We start from the raw sequence: 15607 nt of genomic DNA on the forward strand, positions 1-15607 counted from the left end.
GGCTTCACAGTAGCATTATAGGTCATGATTGTGATTGGTGTTATATATAGATTCATTCAGACTTGGGTGTCAATATGTTATGTTTAGCTTAAAAGACAAAAAGGAAGGAAAATCGCTTTCTTAAAAGCTTAACCAATACTTTTGTACCTTATAACAATGAAACTACAGCTGCGATTACAGCCTCAACAAAACATGTGGCTCTCATAATGAAGAAATAAGATATTTGTATTACTCTATTTTCTCTTTTTCTTCACATTTTTGAGGCTGCAACTCTAAGGAGAGACTAATAACACAAAGCTGATTATTCTGCAAAAACAAAATGAAAAAAGTTTCAATATATTGTTACATTAACATTCTGATGTTATTTCTTATAAACAGGACATGATTCACCATACCTTTTGCTCGAGGTTTACAAGGAACGGGACATGAAAATGCTTGGTAAACCTCGGTGTCAAGTAAGATAGTTTATGAACTCTGCAGCGGTTGCAACAGCTCCTCCTGTAATTGCGTCGATAACAACTTTGTCTCGGTTGTTATTGCTCGCAGCTGATACTAGAGCTCCCGTCAAAGCACCTCCAATCATTGCATTTTTCTGGAAACAAATGTTCGAATATATGGAAAATATTCCCAAACAAACATAGAGAGCTGGAAGCACTAATCTAACAGAATAGCTTGAACTTGATTTAAGGACGGCTTTCAATTAATAGAAAACATACCCAATCTCTTGTGCCGCGAATCCTTTCTACTCCATACTCCATACCAACATAAGCTCCAGCTACGGCTCCTGCGTTCAAACGAAACAACAGTTGGTCAATTATATACCTTCTCCATATTTTCAAATCGAGTTTCAAAATCATTTTCAAAGCTATAAGGTTAATTTCCAAAAAAAATGATTCAAAAGAAAGATCTTTTCAAATTGGCATGAGGTTTATAGATGCTGAAACTCATCCACTAAGCTAAGTACTTCATTGAGGAGTAATGGGATCCATACTTACCCCAATATGCACCTTCTTTACACATTTTCTTCAACTGCAACAGAAGTTCAATTAGTTAATAAGCTGAACGAGGTAGTAGAGTCAGAGAGTAACAACAATTTCAAATTTCAATATTTTTCTTATAGATCAAAAGACCAAAAAGCAGGTAATATTAAAGTTCAAGAACCTACTAGTTCACTTAAGCTTTAAGCTTTCAAGGCCTGTTTTACAGAACAGCATAATCATTTTGTAGCTTTTCCAAGTGCAATGGGAGTTTCAAATCATTTTGTAACTTTAACAGTATTATATCTAAATGATTGAAAGATACCGGTTGTAATGCCCCAAGATTTGGAATCCCCAACATCCCCACAAACCAACACAAATCATTTCAAAGTGTTTTGTCTTCACTTACATGCTTCTTTGAAAAATTCTCATAAATTCACCCAACAAAGAATTGTGTTAAGCTAAACACACATAATTGTACAGTTTCTAGGGGTAAGCCATTGAAAAGAAAGTTACACTCCGTTGGCAGAGGTAAGAACTATACCTGCATTCCTTTGATATTTATCTAATTTGGATGTGACGTTGGTTTATTTATGTAAACTCTGAACTTTAAACTTAGGTGTTAGATAATTCAAAACAGAAACTACCGCAACAAATAGAAAAATAGAGGTAACTATATAATCTACTAATTAAAAATCCCGTTCCTAATTATAAACATTCTCAAAATGAAAATTTCAGCATTCATTCTCAAAAGCCATAAACTGGCAGACTCCACAACTTGAGTCTGAAGCAAGAGATACTAACCGTATTTTCAAATTTGTGAGAAGAAATTGCTCCTACAGAATCAAAAGCAACGCCATAAAATCAGTAAAGAAAGATAGAAATTGAAACCAATTTCGCAGAAAAGGCGAGAAAAACCAAACCATTTTTAACAACAAAATAAGCATCCTCAGCAGCGGCTCGAGTAGCAGCGACCTGAAAAGTAGAACCAAACGAACAGAACCCATTTCAAATTTAGCCGTAATAAACACTCACAAAAAAAAAAAAAAAATCAAGAATATATAAAACAAGAAACACATACGGATCCGATCTTCAAGAAGCCATCGACGGTGAGATTGAGAAAGGGATACCCCGTATCGATGACGACATCGATCTTGGGGGTCGATGAGGAGCCGACGAAGCCGGTGGGAGGCATGGTGTTGTTCTAAAGATTGTGTGAGAGAAGGGATTGAAAGTGGAGGATGGTGGTAGAAATGGGCCGTTCCTGATTTTTGCCGCTACAAATTGTTCAAGATTTTTGGAGGTACTTAAAATGCGAAATGAATTTGGAATTTAGTGGCTTTTTGGATCTTTGATTTAATTGGATTCTTAAAGAAGAAGAGACGAGTTCAACTTTTTTTGTTTGCGTTGCCCGAGGCCAGTATTTGGCGTTGGTGTTGCCCTCCATCCATTTTCATTTTTCAACCGTTGATTTCCTTTCTCTTTTAAATTACAATAGCTAGAGGTCTTAGAAATAAGACAATGTCCAAATCAAATTTAGTTTAATTATAATGGGATTCTACTCTCTAAGACAACAAGTATAATCAATTGGAGAACACTCTTCAAATTAGTATTGATAGAATTTATGTTTCACATAATATAAATATGACCTATACATCCATTTTAATGTGTGCATGCAACTTAGAGTTGGAAGTAAGAATACTTAATTCTTAATATTTTGACATAATAAGTGATAATTGTATACATTAATTAGGCATAATTTTGGAATAAGTTTTGAATATAGGAGTTTGGTTGGAAGGTTTTATTTAAGAGGTAGTTGGAAAAAATGGTTTTATTTTAATGTTTGCATCTACCATTATATTTTTTATTAAAAAAGTATTTCTTTGTATCTTAGTTTTATTTTATCTATCACACCCTTAGTCATTAGCCATGGGCATTGGAGATAGTTAAAAAAAAACTTATGGGGGTATTTTATGTCATTGTTAAAAATAATTAAATCCTATTATAATATAGGACATTGTATTGAATAAAAAAAAAATTAGATTCTATCAAAACTTAGAATTATAATTGTAAATATTTTGAATAGTTTTGAAAAAATATAAATTTATTCATTAATATTGTTTTTGTTCATTTCTAAACACTACTGTTTAAACATGGTCATTCCTATTGGTGTTCTTATTGAATTAATATATACAAAAAATTGATATTATCTATAAATTAATTTCAAAATTTTCAAAATACATCCAACATTAAACCTGCACTGTAACCATAAGGGCAAAGAGTTTTGGTCGCTGTAAAAGGTAAAATAAAATAAACCACTTAAGAAACAAATTATATTTGAAATCAAATTCAAACTATATTTTGAGACTAAACAAAATCTTTCTTCAAACTTGGAAGATACGAAAACTCAATTAAAATTTTTGTTTAACTTTGGAAAACAAAAACACTAAATATGACTGACTTCAAAGCCTTAGGCAAAGGGGAGACAATTAAAAAGCAAGATTCCTTGCTTCAATGGTTGTTTGTTTCCCTTCGTGCTTTAAAGTACAATACAAACATAATATCAAAATCACAAGCTTCACAAATATATTCCTTTCTTAACTCAAGTCTATGGATTTCATTCACACCTGTTCTAAACACGAATAATGGAAAAGGATATCTTCAAAATGTATTTGTTGAAGAAAGAGGGAGTAAAATCAATAGATGAATAATCAACTTCTAATTGAAGCAAAGCATACTTGTGGATGTAAAAATGTGATACAAAGCACTATAACATGTCTAGTCACAGATTTCAAACGACTGTCATCTTTCCTAGGGTATTATCATAAGATACAATCACGGTTGGACTATATGATGATAATTAAAAGTTGCATATTTGATGGTAATTATTTACGATGACATTTTGTAACTGACAGGCAATATTGTGTACTGTTGTACCTATATGATGACAGTTGTTCTCTATGATGCTCGATTGACCTGTTTAAGAATCGACATCATACATGTGTCTATGTCACCATACACTAGTGAAGAAAACTCTTTCTTAAAGGGAGTTCAAAAACATGTTTGAAGGTTGTCTTAAATTTGGGGAGCATAAATTCTTCATTAGATCAGTAAGCTTTTTGTGAGTCTAAATAATATGTACTAGCATACAAATATTCCTTTGGAATTGCTTAAATCTGTAAGTGAAATTTTTTTCATCGAGCACTCTAATCCTTAGATGTAGGTGTAGTTTGAGTGAACTGGATTACCATTTTATATGTCCATTCTTCTATACTTACTAATTTTACGAACACTCCTAACTCATACTCATGCATGTGACATTATTATGTTTTATTTTTGTGGTTTACTGCTTTATATTCACAAATTTTGCATTAATTATATAATATTGTAAAATAATACTTTGTACATAATTTAGAGCCTAAAACATGTACACAAATTAATTAATAATGATTTATATTTAACATATTTTTGTAGATTTATTAAAGGTGTAGGGGACACAAATTTTGTATTAATTTTGAAGTTTTAGATTACATTGGTTCTGGGGTAGTGGCTATGCCTCTCCTCCAAAATTCTTGCTTATGACAATTATTTATGCGAAATAGTTTTTATTCCAAGCATTATATGTCGACACTTGTTTGGGATCATTATTTTTCAAGTTACAACACATTTTTTTTACATACATGATTCAACTTACCCCCGTATTAATGTTTGAAAAGTTTTTTTATTGACAATAAAAAATGTACCTTATATTATTAGTAAATGTTTTAAAATAATTCAAAAGATAAATTAATTGCAATACTATGTCCTAATCTAATCAAACTAACTTATAAATGGACTTGATCGATCTCATGGTCCACGAGTTCTTCAACTACTTGCAAACTTGGTGAGCTCCTTCAAACGACGGGCGGAGAGCTTTTGCAAGAGAGGAAAAATCGTGAAGATCATTTGCAAGAGGGGAAAATGTCGTCAAAGAGCATTTACGAGAGAGAAAGATAGCGGCGGCGTGGGATGAAGTAAGAGTTTTTTTCGGTTGTGGTTCGCCAGAGGGATGAAGGCGTCGAGTTTTTTTAAATCAGAAAGCATACGAATGAAGGAAAACATTGATTTTTTATTAGGGTAATTTTTAATGACACATAATTTATGTCGTTAATTAACGACGCAAAAATTTTGTCAAGAAAATTCAATTTGTGTCAAGAAAATTGTCACAAAAAATTGTACTTTTATTTCTAACGGCACATTTTGTTCCCCCGCCCTTTTTTTCTTGATTTCAAGTGTCATTAAAACGCATATTTCTAAATAAATTTATTCGACGACTGTGGCTAGATTGGTTGGTTCAACGGTGAAGCCTTGTTGTGGCGGCAACGACGGTAGTGGCTAGAGTGTGGAATCGATGACGACGAGTGGCAAAAAATTGGGAGGCAAGTTTTTCGCAACGACGCGGTAGCCCACTTTGTTTGATGAGATTTTTATTTTTGCGTTTTTGGTAGAGAGAAAAAAAATTGCATTAAGGCTTGGCAGAGTTTTTGATTGAGAGAAAAGTTGGGATTTTTATTTATTTTTAATTGGGTGAGGGGGGAATTAAATTTTTTTAAAGTTTGAGGTTTTTTCATTTGGAAATTTGTTTAATGACACAATTTGTTAATGACCCAAAAATTGTGCCAAAACAAATTAAATTATGTTGATAGAATTGTGTCGAAAAGTAATCCATATTTTTATTTTCAATGTGCCAAAACAAATTAAATTACGTCGATAGAATTGTGTCGAGAAATAATATTATTTTTATTTCCAACGACATAATTTACCTCACCCCACCCTACCTATTTTCTTATTTTCAACGACACAGTGTCTTGATTAGTTGTGTCACTCAAATCCATTTTTCGAGTATTGCAAAGAGATAAAGAAGAAGAGATTGTGGTACATGTTCTTCCTTAACGTTAGAAAATCATGCAATTGAGGATAAAATTTTTGTAATTTTTAAAAATTAGACAATTCTCCACATTTAAAAAACTTTTATCCTATAAGTATTGAAAAATTATGCATTTTTTTCCATTTTACTTAACAAAATTTATTAGAATTGTGAAGTATTTCAGGTCATGTTTTTTTGTGGCAGTGCCAAATAAGCGAGAAAATAAAAAAAATATCAATTTAACTATATACACCTAAAGTAATAAAAGGGTTTGTTAATCCAATTTGGTGAATTTCACCTACCGATAAGAAATATTATTAAGATTCAATAAAATAATCAACTTGTCAATAAAGTAATCAACTTGTCTATAAAGTAATCAAATTGTCTATAAACCGAGGCTCCTTATATTTGAATCTTAGACTCCGTCTGAGAATTTGTTAACTATTTCAATCTTCGATACGAACTAAAAATTATCTTTAATAATACATCATAATAAAGATGGTAATTGAAATACCAAATGTAGAGTTCCCATATTTAAGAGCTTCAATAAAAAAAAATTATTTAAAAATATAGATAAAAGATTTGTGTGAAAAAGAAAAATATTGTCTTTTTAACATAAATAAATCTATATCTTTTCTAAAGAACCAAACGAACATTAAATAATAATAATAAAAAGAATTTAATTTAGGTCAACCACATTTTCAACCATGGCTTAAATTGAGATTTAATTTCTAAATTATTTCCAAGCAATTATTTTCTATGAAAATATGCAATGCAACTTATTTTCATTGAATCGCTTTGTCTTCAAACTATAAAAAAGAAGAAAAAAATCGCTCACACACATATATATACAAAAATGAAATAAAATATTTATCATCAAATAAAAGATTTGGTAAATCAAAATATAATAATAAAAAATTTAAATGATTAAAGATTTTTCTGAAGGAATTAATTTTTTTAAAAACAAAACCCTTATAAATAAAATCCATAAACTTCCCCTCCTTATTCTCTGGTGAACTCTTTTATCTTCTAAAAGAAATATATCATGTCACCCCCGCCGTATATTGCCGCTTCTCCAATGCCAACGAACGGGTTCGAAGCCATTTTTGATGACTTTGAGCTTTTGGCAGCCATATGTTTTGCCATTATAGTCTACTTCCTCTCCTTCACTTTCTACTTCAAAACAGGAAATAATGAATCAGAATTCGACACTGGGACGGTCGAAGATCGATTGCCTGTGTTCCGAGAGCGGGAGATTGTACAGATTGAGACAATGGTTTTCAGTTATTACAGGGAAGCTAAGGGAAGTGAGAATGATGATGATTACGAATGTGTGATTTGCTTGAATAAATTTGAAGATGGCCAAAAATGCCAATGGATGAAAAAGTGTGGTCATATATTTCATTGTAGCTGCATCGATCGGTGGCTCAGGACGGAGCGGGAATGTCCGCTTTGCCGAAGCTGCGTTTGCGTCGTCGTCAATCCATAATATATTTTCTTTCATTTTTTTAGAAGATTAATTATCAGACTTTGGGATTTCATTTGGTCACTTTTACTTGAAAAGTTGAAGAATAACAATATATACTAATTAGTTCATTGTACATCTAGTTTGTTCATTGAAGATCACAACAAATTATAGTTTTGAGAAGATTTGATTTTTGAAAACCTACATTTTTCATCTCTATCTTAGTTTGAGAATAGGGGTGGTTGCAAAATTAAATATATATGATAATAGAGTTTACATAACTACTAGCAAATTTAAAAGCTAATAAAGTCTAATCATATCCCAAAATAAAGGTGTGGTTGACTATTTTTTATTATTTAATGTAATTTTCTTTATATTAATATAGAGTAAGAAAAAGATTGTTTTACCCCGTTGGGTATTGTTAATTTGGAGATGAGTTGATTAAAAAGAGATGAAAACAGCTAGAGTGAGCGAGCTTCCCTGGGAGAGGTAAATTTTGTAAGTGTACTAAACCTTAATGACTATGTATGTTTGCTTTAATTCTAAAGAATATTGACATTTAAATATATAATAGAAAGTAACGAAGAAAAAACAACTAAAAATCACACAATTATCTAAGCTTCATTTTCTTGGGAATTACTAATATTATGAGATACAGCATGAACCAAACAACGACATAATGGGCAACGGCTCTCAATCTTAAGCCAGTGATCCATACAATCCATATGAAAACAATGGCCACAACTCTCAACAACTCCACAAAACTCTTCATCCTCAAACTCTTCGATGCATATGGCACAGCAACATTACGAGCCGGCTTCATCCTTCACTGTGTAAGCCACCGTCATGACAGCAGAAGAAGGTTCTTCGCCTTCCATCGTGTTATTCGTTCTAGTCTGACGTTGCATTACGATTTGGGCTTGAACTTGAGTAAAGAGTTGCGTTGTACGGTGTTCGTAGAGTCGTTCCTCGATGTCTAGGGTTCTTGTTTGGGAAAGCCTAAGGCGGTAATGGTAGAAATGGAAAAGGAAGATGATTACAATGATACAAATGACGCTCACAAACAAGATTCCCATCTTTTGGTTGTTGGAAATCATAAACGACGGCGGAAGATAGCAATTATGATGTTGAAGGGTGGCGGTTGGAAGATGATGATCTTCTTAAGAGACGTGAATTTTGGAAGATTATATATGTTGGAAGAATTAAAGAGATAATATGATCAATTTGAATCAATTTTGAGGGTTTGATTTCTTTTTCTTTTTTATTTTTTATAATTTAGAGTCTAATTTTAACCATTACTTTGGTTTAATTAATTTTAATAATTTGTATAGATTTGGAACTTCCCTCTCTCTCTCGGAATAATTTTATTTCTAATTTTAAATTATGTTACTTTAAATATAGCCAAACAAACTAAAATATTTACAAAATATTTAAATATAACCCAACAAACTAAAATATTTACAAAATATTACGATCTATTATAAATATCATGTTATTGACCAAACATAAACTATTATTTGTCTATGTGTGTATTAGACACGGGAAAATAGTCTATCTTGATTGAAGATTTTAATATTTTACTATATTTGTAAAATTTTTTAAAAAATTATTTTAAATAACTTTTCATATATTCTTATTTCACTTAACATTGAATTAAGGGGCACGTGCACAAATGACAAAATAAGTTATAATAATTAAGTCCATAGCACACACATTTTATTATTTACGAAAATGGCAAAAAACGAAGCTCAACCAACACATCAAAAAATAAAATGTCACAAATACCTTCGTTATTAATATATGTTTGATATACCTTATACACGCCTGATACACCTAATACACCCTTTGATATACCCGATATTTTTTTATACACCCGATACATTTGATTGATACACTTCATGCACTTGATACTCTTTGATACACTCGATACCGAAACATACTAATATATGTTTGATACATCTGATACACTGCATATACATTTAGTATTTTTCACTTATACAGTTGATATACTATTAATATACACTTGTAAACTTGATTCATATACTTGATAATGGTTCATTTTATTGATATGCTTTAACAATATATTGTTGATACACTTGATAATGATACACTGAGTTACATCATTCATATACTTAATAATACTCTAATTAATTGCATAAAATTTGAAAAAAAATAAAAAGTACGTAGTACAATAATTTTTATATAAGTATATCACAACACTGACATACGAAACTGAAACAAAATAAAACCAAAAAAATTAATGTAAAAAATAAAACAAAATTATTTAGAATCAAATTCAACTCAAAATACACATCGAAGAAAGTAAAAAAAAATCACAAATGAAATTAAATTACTACAATCAACAACCATTATATTATATTATTCATATTAGAATTATTGTACTATTGATATTTTAAAATTAAGATTAAGACAGAAAGAATAAATAATTTTTCTAGTATAAGATTAAACAAATAATTATGGCCTAAGCATAAATAAATAATGAGTAGGACATTAAAGAGGAGAAAAGAAATAAGTTATTGAGTGGTAGTTTAAGAATAATATCAAACTTAAGATGGAAAAGTGAAAATTTTGCCATATTTGCAAAATTCTAAAACGGAGATCAATGAACAAGGTTAGAGATTGGGTTGCCCGCGCCTCCTGCTAGATCTCACAATGTGCTACAATTGCTATAGCATATTCTCAAAATGTTATTTTATGCAATTTTTCTTGAATTAATTTTGAAGTACGATTTTGGGATTAGTTCTAAACATTGAATTAATTTTGAAGTTCCATTTTAGGACTAGTTGGATAATGAGAGTAGTTTTGAAATTAAAAAGGGTGCAAATGGCTAGTTTTCAACTTATTTAGAAAAGTATCTTCTTCTTTTTTTTTTTGTCTTTATTAAAAAATTTCTAACTTTATTTGAGGTGGATCAACATACTTTCTTCTTTTTTTATATATAAAACTATTTTCTTTATTTTAAATATATATAATATCCTTTTTTTATAATTACTTATCATATTATTTTCAAAAAGGCTTGTTTTAGTCTCTAATTAATAATTATTTAAGTTTTTTTATGCTTGATTTTTCAATTGTAAATATTTTATGGAAGGTTCTATTTTTTTATCATTTTTTTAAATTAAAAATAAAGTAAATAGTTCGTCTCACCTAGAATAAGTGTTGGAGAATAAATTTTCAATAAAGATAGAAGTATTTTCAAATATAACAAATAATTTGAAACTATTTACAAACCAATTCATTCAATTATATAATTTGAAACTAATAACAAACCAACTATTAAATTCTCTTTAGCTTTTATTTTTATTTATATATATATAATTTGTAAATAGTTTCATTTTTTTTTCTTTTTACTTCATATAAATATTTTTTTATATCCATAAATATTTTATTAGTTTTACGTGTGTATCGACTCGACTAATTTTAAAAGATAATCTGTGTGATCCTACGATGTTTGTAAGAAAATTCAAAATATTAGATGTGTGATCCTACGATGTTTGTAAGAAAATTCAAAATATTAAATCTTAGGTAGGTGACTACTATATAATCTAATATTAAATCTTATGTAGGTGACTACCATATAATCTGTGTGATCCTACGATGTAATATTAAATCTTAGGTAGGTGAAAACTCAAAATATTAAATCTTAGGTAGGTGACTACCATAGATCAAGGTCATATAGTACCCATTTAATTATGTTTTTAGTCGTTTATTAACACCATGTAATCCTAATCAACTTGTCCCACAAAGAAATATATTATCTACACCATAGTGATTGAAGATATGAGATTGTTAATTTGATAATATCAATAATGGTAGTCAAGACCTTAAGAGTATCCTATATCATTGTTTTTCTAAGAGTATAGGCTTCGATTTTACTGTTTCGTGCTAATGATCATGAGAATAGTAGTGATAATTGTTAACAAATATCAATGAGGTTACGGTATATTTCAATTCTGATAACATTATTCATTTACTACATTTTAATTAATTATTAGAAATAGAAAAAATAATTTATATTTCATTAGGATTTGAAAGGAAACACCAATTAACTTTCAACTTTGGTAGTAAACATAATCAAAATGCATCTTACTCTCTTTGCCATTGAGGTGAATGCAACAATCTTGAACTTTGAGATAGTATTTGGTGCATTCATTTAACTAATTTTAATATACGTTGATGCTTGTGCAAAATCTTATCAATTAGGCATGTTGAATCCACAATTAATTATATATAAAATAAGTAGTGTACCATCTACTAATGAATAATTTGACAAATTTAGCATCAAAATATTACCTAAACTAAAAAGTTTATAATAAATTAGAAAGTATCACCATAGTGGATGCAAATAGGAAGTAAATTTCATTAATCCAGACAAAAAGTTAGGTGAATCTTACGAAGATATCCATTGGTGTGAGCTAATTAAGTTCAACTCTGATTTGGAGGGGGAGATTAAACTAATTAATTACACACCAAAACAACAAAATTAAAATAGAAAAGAATGAGTCAATGAAATAATCGATCCATACACATCTAAAACACAAAAACAAATTATGATTCACTACAACTAACAAATCAATAATCAGCTTTTGATTCTTTCAAAAAGAAGAAAAAAAAAAGAATACGAATGAATTAAATATTAATCGAATCCAACTAACCAATGAAACTCAAACAAAAAGAATTATTCACAATTGAATGAAAACAAAAGCTCAAGAAGGAAATGAATAAACGAGACGAACATAAACAGGGGAACGACAAACAGGGCAATTGCGTTCATTGGGAAGCCATCGATCGATACAAAACCGATGAAAAACATGTTTGCATTTCGGAAGCATTCGACAAATCTCACCTTCGGTAAATTCATCCAAACAAATCGAACAATCCGCATTTTTCCCTATTACTCCTCCTCCCACTCCGTACTGAAACAGCCTCGTCGAAATCACCGCCCTCGAAGACGGCCGTCTTCTCGGTGAATCCTCTGTTTCTGAAGCCGGAGATTCATCCATCGTTACCGTCGGCAACCGTCCGCCTTCGATATCGCCGTTTCGGTTCCAGTATTTCCGTTCGCAGCAGGTGAAAACGAAGTAGAGGAACATCAAAGCCAGAGCGGAGAGTCCTGCGAAATTTAGGAAGTCGAGATCTAGAGTTGAGAGGACGTCGACGGGTAACTCGTCAGGAGGTGGAGGCGGTGGAGGCATGGTTGTTGGAGATACGGCCGTCGGAGAATTCATTTGTTTCCTCTTTTTTTCAGTGATGCGTTTTTGGAAGAGTGAAAGAGTTGTAAAAGGAATGAGATTCTTTAGCATTAATGAGAGATCTTCTACTGGGCCTTCTCAATTCTTAATGACAGCCCATTTCTATGGGCCTTCTCAAGGCTCATTTTGGGTAAGGGTATTTCTGTAATTGTATTATGTACTTTTAAAGTTTACCAAAAAAAACTTCAAATATCATCGACTAAACCCTAAGCTCGATGAGATTAAATTATAATGTAGTTCAAGTAGTAGCAAAATTTGAAAACATAGATCAACAAATTTATATAATAATATTTTAGATTGATTTTAGATTGTCTACCAAACAGTTCCTAAAAAATTGTAATAATTTCTATCGGATGTGATTGAAGAAGAAGAATCCATATTATTTTCATCACAGTCAACTGCACAAATGACGTTCTGACAAGGTAGACAATGGTGCTCCACCATAAACCACTCGTCAATACAATCTTTATGAAACACATGTTTGCAGACATTCATCCTTCTACACTTTTCGCCTTCTTCAAATGCAAAAAGGCATATTACACATTCTTTTTTATTGTTGATTTCGTCATAATTGAAAATTGGCGCTTCAGTCTCCACATTATTTGACAACTCTCTGCAGTTAGGTCTACAACTCTTATATTAAAGATATTGACTTTGTGTAAATAGAATATAAAGAGAAGCAATATGAAGATCGAGACCAAATACATAAATCCAAACAACGATGATGGCGACAATGGGGATGGAATAAAAGGTGTAAAAATAGTTGGGAATGGGGGAAATTTAGACATTTTAAATGTTTTGTAGGAGAGAAACTAATAATTAAAATACACATTGAACTTGTTTTGAATTTATAGAGAACGGATTTAAACTTATTGTGTAAGTTTAGGAAAAGGAGAAATAATAATAGATTCTGTAAGTGAAGGGGGAAATCTTGTGAATTTAATTACAAATACATACATACGTACACACACATGTGTGTATATATATATATATATATATATATATATTATATTTCTATTTAATGTTATTTATATTAATTTACTATTAGTTACATAATGGAAATCAAGAAAATTTGTGATGAATAAAGTCTATGATTTGTGATTTAGCAATGCTCCTAAACTTTTAAAAGTTTAAAAAATGTCTTCCAATTTTGTAAAACAGTTCGAAAATATCATTGGAAACTTTTGTTTTAGAAATATTCATAGACTATTCAAAAGTTTCATAAATACCATCAAATTTTTTAAAAAATACACTAATTACTCCAAATTTCTTAGCACCCAAAATAAAAACTAAAATTTTAAATTAAAATCATAGTTTTAAATTTATGTCGATATTTCTACCAATATTTTCACATTTCCATGGTTCGATATCAAATAATTGAATTGATATTTCCATTACATCTCAAAACAGTCCACCAATCACAAAATATAAACATCAACGTGACATTGATATAAATAATAGATATGTTTACTCATTTTAAAATAGTAAAATATTTACGTGATAATTTAAATTTATTTTTAAAGTTTTTTTCATAAATATCCATGGAAATCGATTTCTTTTGTAAAATTAAGACTTAGATCACATATTTATCATAGTAAGATATTTTAAACTCTTGTTACAATTTTTATGGAGGGTTAGTGTTATGATAATATGTGATAAGATGCGTTTGATGAAGGATTAGGTAGGTAGTGTTATAAAATTTATTTTCTCCTATATCTTTTTAAAAAATTCGTATTATAAATCCAACACGAATTACGTATATTTAATTTATCAAATTATCCTATTTTCATAAAAAAAGAATTCATTAATTTCTTTAAATGTGACGTCTATTTCCAACATTTTTTTACATAATCGTTAAGTGAAAATAATTTATTGATTTTTTAAAAAAATTTGTATTCTAAATCCAATATACAGATTTCGTATAATTAATTTCTCGAAATGTTCTATTTTAGTGAAACAATTTTAAGTCTTTTTGTTTTTAAATACGACATCAACTTTTAACTTTTTTTACGTGTAAAAAAATTATTAATTTTTTTAAAAAAATTCATATTCTAACTCCAATACACAAGTTTTGTATATTTAATTTACCAATCGTTCTAGTTTTCATAAAAAAATTTGTTTTAATTTCTTTAAATACGACATAAAATTTTCATTTTTTTTTTAAAAGTAAGTTGAATAAATTATTTTTTTTTCTTTTAAAGATAAAAATTTCTCAGTTTTCTTCTTGTGTAAACATTATGTTTATTTCACTCTTTTTAAATTAGGGGATCGTTCTGCCATGGAGTAGTAAAAGTGATAAAAATGATAATGAATCAATGAAATATATAAAAACAAGGAAGAAGAAAGAGAAACGCATAATTTGGTAAAACAATTTAGATTTAAAATTTAATTAAAATAAATCTTAAATAAAATCTAGCCATTAAATTGATTTTTTTAAAAGAAAATTCTTATAAGTTTAAAGTTTAAATACTTAAATATTTTTTAGGTTATTTAAGAATTCAAAAGTTATTTAATTTAATATTAAACCGTTTGATTTGATTTTGTTTTTATTTTTTGTAAATTTAATAAAATTCATTTTTTCAGAAATTTATTTAACTTAAATTTATCAAAATAGTTTAGATAATGATAGATTAGTTTTCAAATAAAATATTTGAAAAGGTGAAAAACAAATAAAATAAGAAAAACAAATAAAAGACATGAAATAATAAAAAAAGATTTTAAAAATAAATACGATAACAAAATGCGTAAACTAATTACAATTAATATTTAATTAAAATTAATTTTGTAAATAAAATAAATTAAAAAGAATATTCTTTTAAGATTATTAAATTAATTAAAAACAAATGACATTTGATAAATAAATGAGTAAATTTTTTTCCAAAAAATGAAATAATAAAAGGATGGTGAAGTTGACAAGGTAGGATTGGAAAGTTGAAGAGAGATTAAGAAAGAAGAGAGTGAGGAAAAGAGGTTATGATTACTCTTT

The 15607-nt window shown here is 29.2% G+C and overlaps 3 protein-coding genes across 3 annotated transcripts; 1 reads left to right on the plus strand and 2 right to left on the minus strand.

Annotated features, from left to right (window-relative positions):
• Positions 1–88: 88 nt before the first annotated feature.
• LOC101220082 (outer envelope pore protein 16, chloroplastic) lies at positions 89–2404 on the minus strand. The gene is made up of 7 exons (XM_011659840.2): positions 2059–2404; positions 1901–1952; positions 1782–1813; positions 996–1029; positions 717–784; positions 396–592; positions 89–306 (listed from the first exon to the last, which is right to left on the minus strand). Exons 1-6 carry the CDS (start codon positions 2170–2172, stop codon positions 452–454), a joined length of 441 nt encoding a protein of 146 aa, XP_011658142.1. The 5' UTR covers positions 2173–2404; the 3' UTR covers positions 89–306; positions 396–451.
• A 4524-nt stretch (positions 2405–6928) lies between these two features.
• Positions 6929–7372, plus strand: LOC101219847 (RING-H2 finger protein ATL66). Its single transcript, XM_004150984.1, has one exon. It carries the CDS (start codon positions 6929–6931, stop codon positions 7370–7372), a length of 444 nt encoding a protein of 147 aa, XP_004151032.1.
• A 4500-nt stretch (positions 7373–11872) lies between these two features.
• Positions 11873–12653, minus strand: LOC101219604 (RING-H2 finger protein ATL39). Its single transcript, XM_004150983.3, has one exon. The coding sequence runs from the start codon at positions 12595–12597 to the stop codon at positions 12076–12078; it is 522 nt and encodes a 173-aa protein (XP_004151031.2). The 5' UTR covers positions 12598–12653; the 3' UTR covers positions 11873–12075.
• Positions 12654–15607: the final 2954 nt, after the last annotated feature.

Source organism: Cucumis sativus, chromosome 1 (genome assembly GCF_000004075.3).
Source record: "Cucumis sativus cultivar 9930 chromosome 1, Cucumber_9930_V3, whole genome shotgun sequence".
NCBI lineage: Eukaryota > Viridiplantae > Streptophyta > Magnoliopsida > Cucurbitales > Cucurbitaceae > Cucumis > Cucumis sativus.